The sequence below is a fragment of the Puma concolor genome, chromosome A1 (assembly GCF_028749965.1).
Source record: "Puma concolor isolate L17-30 chromosome A1, mPumCon1.1.hap2, whole genome shotgun sequence".
NCBI lineage: Eukaryota > Metazoa > Chordata > Mammalia > Carnivora > Felidae > Puma > Puma concolor.
Window position 1 is genome coordinate 108,057,324 of NC_141667.1, and position 16,790 is coordinate 108,074,113.

The following is a 16,790-nucleotide window of genomic DNA, read 5'->3' on the forward strand; positions in this document are numbered from 1 at the left end:
AGGGATAGGAGTGAATTTCACACTGGGTGAGAAGTGGCAGTGAGAGATGACACTGAAGTGACAAGGAGGGCCCAGACACAAAGGGCTTGTAAACCATGTTAAGGAGTTTGTTTATCTTAAGTGTGCTGGAAACCCATTGAAAGGTGTTAAGCAATAGGAATCACATGATCAGATTTGGGTGTTAGAAATATTATCCTGGCAGTCCTATAGAGACTGAATAAGAGAAGAGCAAGACTAGAGGTAAGGAGTTAGGAGGCTCTTTAGTCTAAAGATTAGAAAACTTACAAAATAGAGGATATTTTGGCTTGGCATGATAGAAAGAATATGGTTTACTCTAGCTTTGGACAAACTACCCAGCCTGTCTGAGTACTTCTTTCAGCACACATTAATCACTCACATGTAATTTTGCTATCATTATTATTGAGATGACTGTTTCTAGTATTTAAAGAACTTTTGTGTTAAAAAAAAAAGATTAGGAGTGCCTGGCTGGCTCAGTCAGTGGAGTGTGCAACTCTTGATTTCAGGGTTGTGAGTTCAAGCCCCATGCTGGGTGTAGAGATTACTTAAAATCTTAAAAAAAAAAAAAAAAAAAGTAGATTTGTTCTGTGTAGTTCTAGTAGCTAAAACCAGAGGTAGAGTATTTCAGAAGCAGGTTTTAGCTTAATACAAAGAAAAGTTCACCAACAAATGTTTTTAGGAAAAAATGGTATAGGTTCAACAAGTAGATTTATAGAAAATAGAATGGGTTATCTTATGAATTAGTGGATGCGTCACTCTTTAGTTTATATCCATATGCTTCTTGGGCTCCTTCTGCTTCAAATATAAGTGCTCTTTGGAGTTCTTTCTTCAGCTGACTGTTCTCTTTTTGCATATTCTCTTCATGAATAATCTCTGGAAGGTCCTTCTTGATGAAGAATAATTGGTACTAGAAAAAGGCGACTTAAAGTGAATCCACTTAAGACATGAAATAAAATTTCATAGGAAACAGTGAAAGAATATTCATTGAGTAATGAAACTAAATATTATGGAAATAGTTTAGTTTTTCTTAAATTTAGCAAAATTTAGGCTATAATTACAACTATATATACATTCTTGAAAAACTAGGATTAAAATATTTAGTTGTTTCTTGTGAAACAATTTTCTCATCACTTTTGCTGTAATATGACATCCTTCACTTCATGATCTTAAAGATCACTTTTTGCAAAAATACTTAATGATTTCATAATATTCTGAAAAATATCTTTTGACCCTTAGATATTCAAGTTATCCTCTTTTGAAGTGCCTATCTTATTATTCACTGGCCTTACTGGGGCAGATCCTTCTTTTTCTAAGGTTTAAGCACGAGTCAAATAGTGCAGCAAATCCACTGTTAGTGCCATCATAAAATTCTGCCCTTTTTGGGGAAGATTTTCTTTTTCCACAGTCTCTCCCCCTAGATTACTGTGTTATTAGTGGAAAATAAAGCAGGCCAATGAGATATTCTTGAGTAACTAAAAAATCTTGAGTGGATTGCTGTGACTATTTCCTAACTTTTAATCTATTCACCAGTCATTTCTGTTACCTTTAACACCAGTCCATTTAGTTCAGACCCCTGTTATCTCTTGCCTATACCACTATAATGACTTTCTAACTGGTCTTCCTGTCTTCAGGTTTGTTGTTCTGTCTTTAGTGTGTTTTCTCTTAAATCTAGTTTAATTATACACCTTCAAACACTTCACTGGTTTCCCATGAGTGGGAAACATTATAGTAGTTCCATAGGAATATCACTAGAAAAGGTATTTTGTGTTTAATGAGTTTGAGATAGGTCTGGTTAAGAACTACTGATCTTGGGGTGCCTGGGTGGCTCAGTCAGTTAAGTGGCCAACTTTGGCTCAGGTCATGATCTTACAGCTCATGAGTTCGAGTCCCGCATCGGGCTCTGTGCTGACAGCTTAGAGCCTGGAGCTTTCTTTGGATTCTTTGATTTTGTCTCTTCCCCTACCCTACTTGTGCTGTCTCTCTTTCTCTCTCTTTCAAAAATAAATAAACATTAAAAAAAAATTTTAAAAAGAAAAAAAAAGAACTACTGATCTTAATTCTGATACTATTTTCACAGCATAATTCAAATGACATGTGCATTTATGGGTATTAATTGCCAATTAACTGGTTATTGGGAACTCAATTTTATATCAAAATATAAGTTGGAAAAACCATTTTGAAAGTGGGTATATTTGTCTCATATTCAGATATAAAGTTTCCCATTCTAATTAGATTATGCTACTAATTTTTTAAAAATGATGAAAAATACCTGTTTTTTGTAGAAAATTTAGTAAGTATGTGATAAAAAGAAAAACAAGGAAGTGAAAGTTGCTCCTTTACCATTACCCAGGTATAACTGAATGCTCCTATTATCCATTGTTACAGATATTATTATGTCTCTGTACCTGCATGATTTACTTATGTATTTATTAGATAAATATTCATTTAGCATGTATGTGTCAGGGTAGATATTGGATATGCAGCAATAAATAAAACAGGAAAAGTTTCTGCTCCCATGAAGCTTGTATTCTAGTAAAGAGAGACAGTTAACTAAAAAATCCACCAAGGAAACAAATACATAGCCAAGTACCAAGAAGTAATAGTGCTTTTAGTGAAAAATAAAGCAGGTCAGTGCATTAATTGTGAATGACTGTATGCATTTAAACATATTTTGAGATTGATGAAAAATATAAGATCTTATATCAGGTGGGAAAGAGATCCATGTGTTTGGTTTTGGGGAAAAGTTATTTATTGTATATGTTTATGAAGGAGTATTTTCTTTAACATTCTATATTCTATGCAAAATTAAATTGAGCAAAGCATATGTAATGAGTATCATTTGAATACCTACAAATCTTTGTTATGAAATAAAATTAAGTCAATTGCATATCCTATATTAGACTAAAAAAGATAGTACAGATGATTAAACTTAACATTAAACAATTGACAATTACAGAATGTAGATACTGGTTTGTAATGATCTAATCATGCTGGATTGATTTAATTTTTAAAATGAAACCAGAGGAGTGCTGAGGCCTAGGGGCACTTGTACCCCAATGTTTACAGCAGCACTTTCAATAATAGCCAAATTATGGAAAGAGCCTAAATGTCCATCAACTGACAAATGGATAAAGAAGATGTGCTGGCCTTGTAGGGTCGGCTTGGGATTCTCTCTCTCTCCCTCTCTCTCTGTGGCCCTGTCCCATTTGCACATGCTCTCTATCAAAATAAATAAATAAACTTAAAAAAAAAAAGAATGTCCATTAAAGACATTATATATACATTTATCTGATGGAGTGATAAGCAAACTAACAATGTAAGTCTGAAATTTATGAAAATGATGATAACAGTAGCTACCTTATACTGAATGCTATTTAATGAGAAACAGCGTTGCTGTGTTTATTTTGCCCAATAATGTCTAATTCTTTTCATAGTACTTGAAATAAATATAAGGAGAAATTGGATGGATCAGAGAAGTGAAAATGACAAAATAATGGAAATTAAATCCTATATTTAGACATTTAGGCTGTCCATCCAGAGACAGGGAAAACAAGGCATGATTTGAATACATGAGTGGTTTTAGGATCATGGAAGACTGAGCAAAAGAAATTGGAATTCTGTTAATGCAGAAAGGATTTTGACCATTTCAGCACACTATTACTATAAACTCAGTGGCTTAAGCAATATGTTTTTATTATCTCACAGTTTCTGTGGACCACAAATTGTACATGAATGAATTATCAACTTAGCCTTAGCCAGGACCGGGTTCTCGTCTGGTCTTGACTGGGGAGGAATTCCCACGTTTATTGGCAGCATTCAGTTCCTTGCTACTGTAAGACTGAAAACTTTCGTTTGGGGCTGGTTGTCTGCTAGAGGCTGTCTGTAGTTCCTCGCCATGTATAGTTCTCTAACTTGATTGCTTGCTTCCTCTAAGCCAGCAAGGGAAGGACTCTAGGAAGAAAAATGCTACAGTATTATGTAACATAATTATGTACTCATTGATATATAATCATGTACATCGCATTATCTTTGCTGTATTATACTGTTTACAAGCAAGTCACAGGTCCCATCCACACTAAAGGGGAAGAGATCACACAAAGTGTAAACAATAAGAAGTCTTGGTGGCCACCTTGAGTCTTTCTAGAATAGGGGAATACTTATTGGTTATCTGGAAGTTATACTTTTTTTCATGTTTGTTTATTAATTTGGGGGGGGAGAGAGAGAAAGCGAGCATGTGTGTGATTGGGGGAAGGTCAGAGAGAGAGGGAGAGAGAGAGAATTCTAAGAGGCTCTGTGCCATCAGCATGGAGCCCAATGCAGGGCTCGAACTCACTGTGAGTGAGATCATGACCTGAGCCAAAATCAGGAGTCAGAAACTTAACCGACTGAGCCACCCAGGTGCCCCTGGAAGTAATACTTTTAATATTTATTTCTTTTGGAGAGAGAGAGATACAGAATGCACGCTGGGGAAGGTCAGAGAGAGAGGGAGACACAAAATCTGAAGCGGGCTCCAGGCTCTGAGCTGTTAGCACAGAGCCCGATGCAGGGCTCGAACTCATGAACCTTGAGATCACGACCTGAGCCGAAGTCAGACACTTAACCAACCGAGCCACCCAGGTGCCCCCTGGAAGTTATACTTTTGAAATAAGAAATACTATGTCTCTGCCTCTCTGGACCTTTAGGAATAAAAATACTTTATATGAGTTTCAAAAATATTTTACTGATACTTTTCATAGTCATTTCCATCTCTTATTGCTTAAAACTTATATCAAAGTAATTTATAAAAGGCAAAGGCTAAAGAAATTAGAAAAATAATAGAGAATACTGCCAATTTCTGTCAAGCGTATTATATAAATTAATCTGATTTTCCTCACTAAGTTTTTCAATAAGTAGAGGTTAGAAAGACTTCTTATTCAACATACAGATATGAAAGTGAAGTATGCAGAGGACCTGTACCTTTTCAAGTTTATTAAATAAAGATGAATATAAATCGGTCAAGTGTTTACAGATGCCATCGTACTAAAAGGTTGCCTGTGTACTGAAGGACCAAATGTCTAGAAAATAAAGGATTAAACTGTAAACCACAGTAAAATGTAGTTTAAAGCAAGTTATGCTGGAACCATAATCTTTCAACACTCATTCTAACACCGTTTACCTCTAGGTTTTAGAAGAGGAAAACTTTGGGTTCTCTGTCAGTATAAATACTTGTACACCACAAAATTAAATAAAAAAAAAATTCAGTCTTTTCGAATTGAGATTTGTAGGTATGCCTGTATGGCTCAGTTAATTTAAGCAACCGACTCTTTATTTCGACTCAGGTCATGATCTCGTGGTTCATGAGGTCAAGCCCTGAGTGGGGCTCTGCACTGACAATATGGAGCCTGCTTATGATTCTTTCTTTCTCTCTCGCTGCCCCTCCCTCAATTATGCTCCCTTCCCATCTCTCAAAATAAATATATAAACCTTAAAAAAGTATTGAGATTTATAGGGCAGAATTCCTCTAATTAAGAGAGTTTAAACGTCAAAAAAATATATATTTAAAAAAAAAAAGGGGCACCTGGGTGGCTCAGTCAGTTAAGTGTCTGACTTCGGCTCAGGTCATGATCTCACGGTTGGTGAGTTCAAGCCCTGCATTGGGCTCTGTGCTGACAGCTCAGAGCCTGGAGCCTGCTTTGGATTCTTTGTCTCCCTCTCTGTCTGCTCCTGTCCTGTTCACACTCTGTCTCTGTCTCTCAAAAAGTGAATAAATGTTTTAAAAAAATATATTTAAAAAAGAAAGTTTAATAAAAGCATCCTACTTTAAAATAAATACTGTGAAGGAATAGGATTTTGTGGGGAGTCTGACTGGCTCTGTTGGTAGAACATGTGACTCTTGATCTTGGGGTGGTGAGTTCAAGCCCCACATTGGGTGTAGAGATTACTTAAAGGCATAGGGGCACCTGGGTGGCTCAGTCGTTTGAGCGGCCGACTTCCACTCAGGTCATGATCTTGCAGTCTGGTCCATGAGTTCGAGCCCACGTTGGGCTCTGTGCTGACAGCTCAGAGCCTGGAGCCTGCTTTGGATTCTGTGTATCCCCCTCTCTCTGCCCCTCTACTACTTGTGCTCTGTTTCGCTCTGTCTGTCAAAAATAAATAAATGTTAAAAAACAATTTTTTTAAAGGGAATAGATTTTTGCAGTGTTAATGTTCTTCATCATAACTATTTTAGAGGGGTTGCTGGGTGGCTCAGTCAGTTGAGCATATGACTTTGGCCTAGGTCCTGATATCACTGTCCCTGAGTTCAAGCCCCATGTTGGGCTCTGTGCTGACAGCTCAGAACCTAGAGCCTGTTTCAGATTCTGTGTCTCCCTGTCTCTCTGCCCCTCCCTCGCTTGTGCCGTCTCTTTCTCTCAAAAAGAAAAAAAAAAAAGAAAAAGTATTTGAGAGTGTTTAGAAAGTTAATGCTCTAGTTGTTTTTAGAAAAAAAAACTGTATAAAGTACATATTCTATATTTAAAAGTATTATGACATAATCACTGAAATAATATGAAATGATTATTTAAAAAAATTTTTATTATGTAATTCATTGGGCTTATTTTGTTTTGTTTTTATGAGCAGCTATATGTTATTAATGTTTATTTTTTCAGATAAAATGATTGTTTTGATACTTGTAAAAGGTTTAGTTTTCTCACTGCCGCATTTCCTCATCCCTTCTCCTCACTATGAAAAGTCTTATTGCTTTAGATAGTTTATGAGAAGCATGTCTATATGAAAGATCTAAAAATAAGTAAGTTTAATTAGTGAACCTATCTGAATTAATTATTTTTATTGTAGACCTCATAAGAAGTGGCAAACCCTGGTGGCTGAATGACACATCTACTTTTCCTTCTTCACTACCAATTAATGGCACGCATATCCGCCACAGACAGAAGAGATCAGTAAGCATTGAGCGGTTTGTGGAGACATTGGTAGTGGCAGACAAAATGATGGTGGGCTACCATGGCCGCAAAGACATTGAACATTACATTTTGAGTGTGATGAATATTGTAAGTTTGATGCCTCTATATAATATTTTAACTTAATAATGTGTGGTTTTGACTAAGGTCATGGATTTTTAATGTGAATTGATGATTTTAAAAATTTACTTGTCTGAAATGAGAACAAATTGATATATTAATGTTTCAATTCCATAGGAAATAAATGTAAAGGTGACTTTATTGTTCATTTTCAGATAATATGACAGTTTGAATGGGTCGTACTAAATCTTGTTTAAGAGGTTTTATTTGACTTGGAACATCAGCTCACCCTCTTAATTACTATTTGTAGTTCAGTTTTAGGAGAAAATGTTTCTTGAGGTAGATTTGTATAACAAATCTTTTATGGAGGCATCTTGGGGGTAGAGTTCTAAGTGATATGAGATCAAATAATACCTTTTTATATACACAGTGGTTAAATTTATGAACAATTATTTTACCATTCTTTAAAAAAATATTAAACAATCACCCTATGATTTTTGTCTGACTTTGTGTCTTTTCTTATTTTTTGGAGGTCAGGTTGCCAAACTTTACCGTGATTCCAGCCTAGGAAACGTTGTGAATATTATAGTGGCCCGGTTAATTGTTCTTACAGAAGATCAGGTAAGAATGAGTTAGTTTAGAAATCTAAAACTCTTAACAGACAAGCTATAGAATTATGTATTACAAAATAAAATATCTTATTATTCTAGGAAGTTCTAGGTGAATATGATTTTCACTCCTAAGCATTTAATATTTTAAGCAAATTTTAAATAGTTTATAAGAATATACCTCTTATGTCATGTTAGAACTATATATATGTATATGAGCTATGTGTTTCAGTAGAAAGATGAGTATTGGCATGGCAGATCTTATAATAGTGGTTTTGGTTGCTAATGATCACATATATTCACATTATCATTAAAGCTGACACTAGAAAGAATGTTCAATAGTACACTAAACTCTAGGTCAGATATTACAGAAATAAAAATTGGCAAGAGATTATTCCTAGAAACCACTGCTTCTAATTATAGTCCCACTTTAGTCTTCAGAAGTTTTAACAACTGACCTTAGTAATTTGTTTGGAACATTTCTGGTATGCATGTTGTATTGCAGCCAAACTTGGAGATAAACCACCATGCAGACAAGTCCCTCGATAGCTTCTGTAAATGGCAGAAATCCATTCTCTCCCACCAAAGTGATGGAAACACCATTCCAGAAAATGGGATTGCCCACCACGATAATGCTGTTCTTATTACTAGGTATGGCTTGTTGCAAATATTTTACCTCTGATTGTTGTGTTTAATATTTTAACTATATTTGGTTCTATCTAAAGCCTCATTCAGGTAATAAGTATGTTGAAAGCAAAATGTTAATTTGTTATTCACCAGTGAGACAATATATTACCCTATTATTGGTTTGCATCAAATGAATCAGATAAGAAAAAAGAACAGATTTAGAGTTGACTTAGAAATTTAATAAACATCTTTCCTTCTACTGATATCTATTCATAAAGCTTAACTGGAAGCTCATGTATGTTTTATTAATTGAAATGCATAGTAAAACAAAGGTTAAACAGTATGAGAAGATTAAATTTTAAAAACAAAAATGAGTCATCACTCTTTTTAGAAAATATATTATAAAATATAATGTTATAAAATATATTAATTATTCTTACCTCTAAATTATTAAAAGCGAGGACATCAATAGTTGTATAATTTACTTAGATGAATTTTTTATATTAAATATAATTTATTGTCAGATTGGTTTCCATACAACACCTAGTGCTCATCCCAACAGTTGCCCTCCTCAATGCCCTGGATGAATATTCATTTAATTAAAAATATTTTAATTATGGTATAAAGAAGCAGATATATTACATTATATGTTGAATAGCTTGTTTCTCAGCAAAATTGTTATTTGATGATAACCCACTGAATTTTTATATTTCTTTCCAAGTTTAGAAAACTGTGTTCAGATCCTTTTATTCCTTACTCTCCAATAAGAACTCTGTGAAGTAGATATCATGATTATTTTTCCCATGTGAATAATGAGGAAACTAGTTCAAAATACTTAAATAGCTCAAGATCACTCATTTAGCAATATAAAGTTCAGGGCTCAACCCCTGGTGATCCTATCTTCTTTGATTATACGGTGATTATACTATACTTTGATTATAGCTTTCTTAGTTTGTTTATACCCTAATTACGACTGGTGAGAAGCATGCTTAAATCATTTTAAGATGAGCATGTCTTTTGACCTGCTATCAATTAAAAAAAAAAAAAAGCAATAAACAAAATGGAAGCATTATTCTATCTTGGTGAAATGGAATTGCCTTTGTTATCTTGATCATTTCTTTTAATTCACAAGATAGTATTTAACATGTATTTCATCTGTACTGTGCCCATTGACTCTACATTAAATTCTGTGGAGGGAGTATAAAGTTATATGGCATCAGAATCTTGAGATCTCAGAAGATAATGTGAATTTAGCTTTTTAAAAAATATACCTGTTAACTAAGTTGTAGATTTAAAGTTTCAGAGTTTATTTTTTTAACAATTACAATGACTTTAATTGACTTCATCTACCTGGCATCATAAGCCAGAAAATTTTGTTTATGACATGCTTGCTGAATAAAAACAACATTGTATGGGTTCTATATTCATATGTGTTGACATGTCAGTCTGATAAATTCTGCAATTCCTCGGAGTCTTGTGGTCTGGAATGATTCCCAAATATATTTGAGGAGTTAAAAATATACTAAGCATTGTGCAAATATAGAAACCTTTGTGTAAAAATATATATGGATATGATTAGTGTCAATGAAATTACTACAGGAAAATGTCTGTTATATATGGTTAACAAAATGATTACAGATATTTACATTGGCTTCTGTGTTTATATTTATAAAGCCTACCTCTCCCTAAAAGGCAATGCCTAGTGGGCTCCTGGTGCTTTACATTTTTGTTATTGTATGAGCATTCAATTTTTAACTTTTGCATCAGATGACAGTAGCTATACAAGGAGTGCACATTTATAAGTATTTGAGTAGTGAAATATGTCTGGGCAGTTAGCCATCCTTTCTTTGCACTGGCTACTACATTCAGCTGTCTGACTTGTTCCTCTGAATTGACCCACATATTTTTCTGATCCTCTGCAGAGCTCTTCCTTGTTTCTATAAGCCACTTTGAGTGCCTTTTTGATGCCTGAGGTTTGAACATGAACTTTTGTTTTAAACTTGTCTCCTAATGGTCACACTAGCCCTAGAAGTGATCTCAGAATTTAATAGAGCAGTACTTTGAAGAGTTCATATCTCATATCATTTTAGATTGGTTATGTAGTGGAGCTTAGAAAAGTGTCTCTTTGAAGCAGCATAAAATGCCTTTTGAAATTGTTATAAAGTCCCAAAGTAACTTTTATCTTATTTAAAAGTCTACTTACATAAAAGTCTAATTATCTTTGAATTATTAGGGCCATGCAGTGACATCTAAGTGTGATGAATATAATCTCTAATATTTAGAGTTTTTTATTGGATGTTTTACCATCCTTGATTCTTCCTTATATATTTTTGGTTTGTGAAATTCAATATATCTTTAAATCATACTGTTACTCTTAGTGAAAATTATTATAAGAATTTTTATAGATGGTTTATATTAACATTTTTCATTGTTTCATGTAACTCACTTATTAACATGTTCAGGGTTGTGACTTCACTATTTATAGGTAAGATCTTGATTTATGTTTGCTTGAAATGTCAGCTCACTAGGGAGATGTATAATGTGTTTACTGAGAATTCCAGAGAAAAATTGATAGATAGGTTTATCTCCATTAGGACAAATTTTATCTTAGGGATTTAAATGTTTTAAGCAGAAAACCATTTGGAACTATAGTTACTTAGGTAATAATAGTTACTTTTGAAAAAAATATAAAAACCCAAAAATACTATCTCCTGTTTGCAAATAATATTTTCTTTTTTTATTTGACATAAATTTAAAGCAAACTGTATTCTACAAAGCTATAAGACCACCATGACTAGACAGAAATCAATAAGTAAAATAAAAAATTTAAAATTCTGTTGTTTTATCTGGTATCAAAAATACTGTATTAACACCAAAGAGTATATTAAAAACTATTTATATATGCACATACATTTTAATTTTATATGTACTTGTTTATTTTTATACATGTTCGTATCTATATAATGAACATTTGTTATATACTAGCTAGCTTTATCTAATCTTTTTTTAATATTTGAAGTATAATTGACAGACAACATTGTACATATTTAAGGTGTACAATATGACGTTGTGGACCTGGATGTTCATATATCTCCCCAGATATGGAAAGTTCTCAGCCATTATTTCCTTAAATAAGTTTTTGCCCCTTTCTCTGTCTTTTCTTCTTGTACTCTCATATTGCTAATGTTATTTCACATCATGATGTCCCATCATTTAGGTAGGCTTTCTTCACTTTTTTGCTTTTCTTTTAGCAGGTAATATTAAATGACTTGTTTGCAAGTTCACAGTTTCTTTCTTCTGCTTGATCACATCTTCTATTGTTGCTCTCTGTTGCATTTTTAAATTTCATTCATTTCATCTTCAGCTTCAGAATTTGGTTCTTTTCTATATTTTGACTTTTCTTTTGAACCTATTATTTTATTCATATATTCTTTTCTGATATCATTGATATATATTCTTTTTTAGGTTGCTGAACTTTTTAAGAATAATTATTTTGAATTGTCAATTTGTAGATTTCCATTCCTTTGTAGTCACTTACTGGAAAATAATTGTATTCATTTGGTGGTGTCATATTTCCTTGATTTTCCATGTCTCTGTAGCTTTGTGTTGATGTCTGTGCATTTGATGGAAGAGTCACTCCTTCCAAATTTTGTGGAATGGTTTTAGTAGAGAAAGATATTTATCTGTGGGTGGGCATAAGGGTGCTGGCTGAGTTGAGTATGGCGTTGCTAGCTCTGGAGAAATTCCAGCAATGTAGTCTCTATACAGCTTTGTCAGCTGAGGTTAGCCTTGGTGAGGATTGCAGAGGTACTCAGTGGCCAAGGCTGCATTTGTCTGCAGCAGCAGTAAAGGCTACTAGGGACCACCTGATCTCTTTTTCTTTCATGAGGTATGTATATCACAATGGAGGATTTCTCTTGGAGCTGGGTCCAGCTTGCAAGTACCCATATCAGTGTTGGTAGTACTGGTGTCTAATATGTGGGGGGATTTGGTAACTTTTTAAAAATAATTGAATACGAAACGTATATAACTTGGTCAAGAAATGATTAGTATTTTTTACTTGAAACTCTACAAATAGAATTTAAGAAGATAAAATAGGACTGTATGTATACACTTAAAAAGTTATGCATGTTACAAAACCTTCACATTATTCTTATTAAACTTTGTATTGAGATACTGTAAATTAATTGCTACTAAGGAATACATATCTACAATTTGACAGATTATTTAAAACATATTTATATTTTTAAATGAAGCTAGGAAATTTCCACCAAATTTAAAGTCAAGACAATTTCTAAATGTATTTTGTGGGAAAAGCATTTAAGAAATCTATTTATACTCTGAAAATCAGTAGGAATGTAGTGACATAAAGTGTAGTATTTGCATCAATGTTGAGCAATTAACACAGACAAATGGATAAATTTCCTGAATTTTTTCTATCAAATATTAGAATCATGTTTTCCATCTTTAAGATATTAGTATATAACAATATATGTTTCAGATAGGAATTATAACCTAAATTATTTTTGGTAATGGATTTACTGAGATATAATTAATAGACCATAAGTTTGCCCACTTAAATATACAACTCAGTGGCTTTTAGTATATGTGGAGGATTGTACAACCATCACCATAATTAATTTTAGTATATTTCCTTCATTCCTGTAAGAAGTTATTCCCCATTCCCTTATCCTCCCCATCCTAGCCCCAGGCTGAGGCAACCACTAATCTAATTTTAGTCTCTATAGCTTTGCCTATTCAGGACTTTTTGTATGAATGGAATTATACAATATGTAGTCTTTTGTGACTGGCTTTTACTTTGCATAGTGTTTTCAACGTTCATCTATGTTGTGGCCCATTCCAGGACTTTATTCTTTGACTAAATTCTTGAAAATTTAAGATCAAGATGCAGATCTTTTAAGAATGTCTCTATTAATAGGCTATTCTTTAAAATTATACTTCCTTTTCAGTTTTTCATTATTGAAATGCATAGGACACATAAATACATCTCATAATACAAATGCAAAAGTGCACACCAAGTCACATAATTCAGTCTTTAATTAAAATGAATATATTTATCCTCTTAAGGGATCACGACTATTTGTTTAGTTGCTGCTGGATATTAAAGGGATTAGAATTTCCAAAGTCAACTAATGTTTGCAGATAAGAGATTGAAAATAGCTCTAAAAAATAGTTTCTTGCTAAAACTTGGTCTACAGTGTGTGGATTTAAACAAGTTTTCTCAATTTCTATAGAATGTATCTATCAGAATTACATATTGGCTTTAAGATTATATATTAAAACAGAGGAAAAGGAAATTAAATTTGGTGTATTAACACTTATTTGCTATTCACCTATGGATTTTTTTTTTTAAGCCTTAAGGAAATGCCTGATGAATTTTTCATGGACTATCACTAAGTTTTTAAGAATTTGTGACTTTAGGGCCACTTGGGTGGCTCAGTTGGTTGAGCCTCTGACTCTTGATGTCGACTCAGGTCATGATCTCATGGTTCATGGATTCAAGCCCCATGTTGGGTTCTGCACTGACAGCACAGAGCCTGCTTAGGATTATTTCTCTCTCTCTCTCTCTCTCTCAAAATAAAATAAATAAACATTAAAAGAAAAGAATTTGTGAGTTTATAGGCAGCAAAGGAATCTTGAATTCAGTTTGTGGATGAATTAGTTTTGTTATTTGGACATTTTGAAACATATATTATTCTCTAACAACTTTGGTTCTTTCATTTTTAGTTATCCATACTGCCTATACCCTTCTTCTTTTTTCAGTTTCTGTTCATTTCATTCCTGGTTTGTTGATTCCTTACTCAAGTGTATTTATCTAGATTCAGTTTCCATTCCAATCAAGAGTTATGATAGACTTGTGCAACTTTAAATTCCTGTGCAATCTGGGACACTTTTAAGAGTGAAAGAGAGTACCATTAGCAGGTATGCCTAGACAGTAGGCACAAACTAGGATCAGGTAAATCAGGATTATGGTCATCCCAGGCATTATCTATGTTTGCTTCTTAATAAAAAAAGGATAAGAGAAGATACTTTTCTCTTGCTGCCTAAGATTGACTAAATACATGCAATTTAATGAACTATCTTTGTACAAACCTTGACTAAAACTGAGGTTGATTTGCAATAGGAATCATTAGTTAAGTTAAAGAAGGGGTATATTATAATAAACACTTAACTCTAAAGAATAGTAAGTTGGGGCACCTCGGTGGCTCAGTCAGTTAAGCGTCCAATTTCGGCTCAGGTCATGATCTCACAGTTTGTGGGTTCGAGCCCTGCATTGGGCTCTGTGCTGACACCTCAGAGCCTGGATGGAGGCTGCTTTGGTTTCTGTGTCTCCCTCTCTCTCTGCTCCTCCCCTGCTCATGTTCTGTCTCTCAAAAATAAATAAACATTAAAAAAAAATCTTAAAAAAAAAATAGTAAGTTTACTATTTATATTGGTTTTATGGATGTATTTATGCAGTTGTTTATTATGTACCAAATTCTTTTTTTTTTTTAACATTTATTTATTTTGAAAGAGAGAGAGACAGAGAGAGAGTACAAACAGAGGACAGGCAGAGAGAGGGAGAATCCCAAGCAGACTCTGCACTGTCAGCGCAGAGCCTGACACAGGGGTCGAACTCACCAACTGTGAGATCATGATCAAGAGCCAAGATCTAGAGTCACCTGCTTAACTGACTGAACCACCCAGATGCCCTGAATTATGTACCAAATTCTTAAGTGCCTTGTAGAAGCTTTATCTTTTAAATATCACAATAGTTGAATGAGAGAAGTTCTATTATCTCTATTTTATAGATGAGGAAACTGGGGTACAGAGAAGTGAAATGACTGGCAAGATTATACATTAATTAAAAGACTTATACCAGGTAATCCAGCTGTAGAATCCTTTTGGAGGAATTGTAAGGGTATTCAGCAAAAATAATAATGTAGAGATACTTCAATAATGTTGGTGCCTTTGATAGGCAGACTTCTTTGATGGCCCCCAATGATGTCTGCTGCTGTTCATGATTTTGTATAATCTGCTTCTATTTAGTTTGTGCTAGACCTAGTGAATTGATGTCTTTATAATGCATGTTATTCCTTCCTACAGAAAGGGTATATCTTTTCATTTATTTAGGTCTTTTTAAATTTCTCTCAGCAATGTTTTGTGATTTTCACACCTTTCTTCACTTTTGTTGTTATTGTAAATGGTATTTTAAAAATTTCATTTTATAATCATTCATCACTCATACATAAAAATACAATTGATTGTATCCTACAATTTTGCTAAGTTCATTTATTAGGTTTAGTAGCTTTTAAAAATATTACAATAGATTTTCTGCAAAGATAATCATGTTTTTGAGATTAAAGTTAGTTTTATGTTTCCTTTTAATCATGAATAAATTTTATTTCTTTTTCTTGCCGTATTTCACTGGCTAGAACTCCTAGTACAATGTGGAATAAAGGTGGTGATAGCAGACTTCCTTATCTTGTTCCTGATCTTAGTGAGGAAGAATTCCAACTTTCACCATTAAGTGTGATACTAGCTCTACATTTTTAAAGATGCCCTTTATCAGGCTGACAAAGTTCTATTCTAATCCTAGTCTGTTGAGAGTTTTTATCAGGATTGGATGTTGGATTTGTCAAATGCTTCTTCTGCATTTATTGAGATAATCATATTGTGTTTCCTTTTTTAGTGTATTAATACAGTGAATTGCATTGATTGGTTTAGAATGTTACACCAATCTTGCATTCCTGGGATGAACTCAGTTTGGCCATGATGTATTATCCTTCTAATATATCATTAGATATGATTTGCCAAAATTTTGTTTATTTCTTTGCATCTGTTTCTTATGAGGGAAATTTTTCTGGAATTTTCTTATAATGTCTCTGTCTGGTTTGGGATTAGAGTAATGCTGACCTCCAGAATGAATTAGAAAATATTTCTTCCTTTTCAATATTATGGGAAAGTTCATATAAATTTAGTATTATTTCTTCTGCAAAAATTTTTTTTTTCTTTTTTTCAATGTTTATTTATTTTTGGGACAGAGAGAGACAGCATGAACGGGGGAGGGGCAGAGAGAGAGGGAGACACAGAATCGGAAACAGGCTCCAGGCTCTGAGCCATCAGCCCAGAGCCTGACGCGGGGCTCGAACTCACGGACCGCGAGAGATCGTGACCTGGCTGAAGTCGGACGCTTAACCGACTGCGCCACCCAGGCGCCCCAAAAATGTTTTTTATAATAAACAAAGTAAAGACATCTGGACCTGGAGTTTTATTTTTTGGTAATTTTTTTAAAGTTTATTTATAAATTTTGAGGGGGGGTGGGGGAAAGAGAGAGAGAGAAATCCCAAACAGGTTCTGTGCTGACAGTGCAGAGGCTCGAACTCATGAACCATGAGATCATGACATGAGCTAAAATGAAGAGTTGGATTCTTAACCACCTGAGTCACTGAGCCCTCCCCACCCCCAACTTTGGGTAATTTTTAATTACCAATTTAAATAGTTCAAGAGATAAAGGGGTGTTAAGTTATTTTATTCAGTG

The 16,790-nt window shown here is 33.8% G+C and overlaps 1 protein-coding gene across 6 annotated transcripts in view; it reads left to right on the forward strand.

The window, feature by feature from the left end:
• ADAMTS6 (ADAM metallopeptidase with thrombospondin type 1 motif 6) overlaps nt 1-16,790 on the forward strand; it is a 299,671-nt gene that overhangs the window by 14,299 nt on the left and 268,582 nt on the right. For all 6 annotated transcript variants that reach the window (XR_015248856.1, XM_086699957.1, XM_025924199.2 and 3 more), the window contains exons 4-6: nt 6,832-7,043; nt 7,551-7,634; nt 8,127-8,272. Coding sequence is in view for 5 of the 6 variants with exons in the window: in XM_086699957.1 (XP_086556083.1) it covers nt 6,832-7,043; nt 7,551-7,634; nt 8,127-8,272 (442 nt within the window). In the remaining variant the exon portion in view is untranslated. The remainder of the gene's footprint in view (nt 1-6,831; nt 7,044-7,550; nt 7,635-8,126; nt 8,273-16,790) is intronic.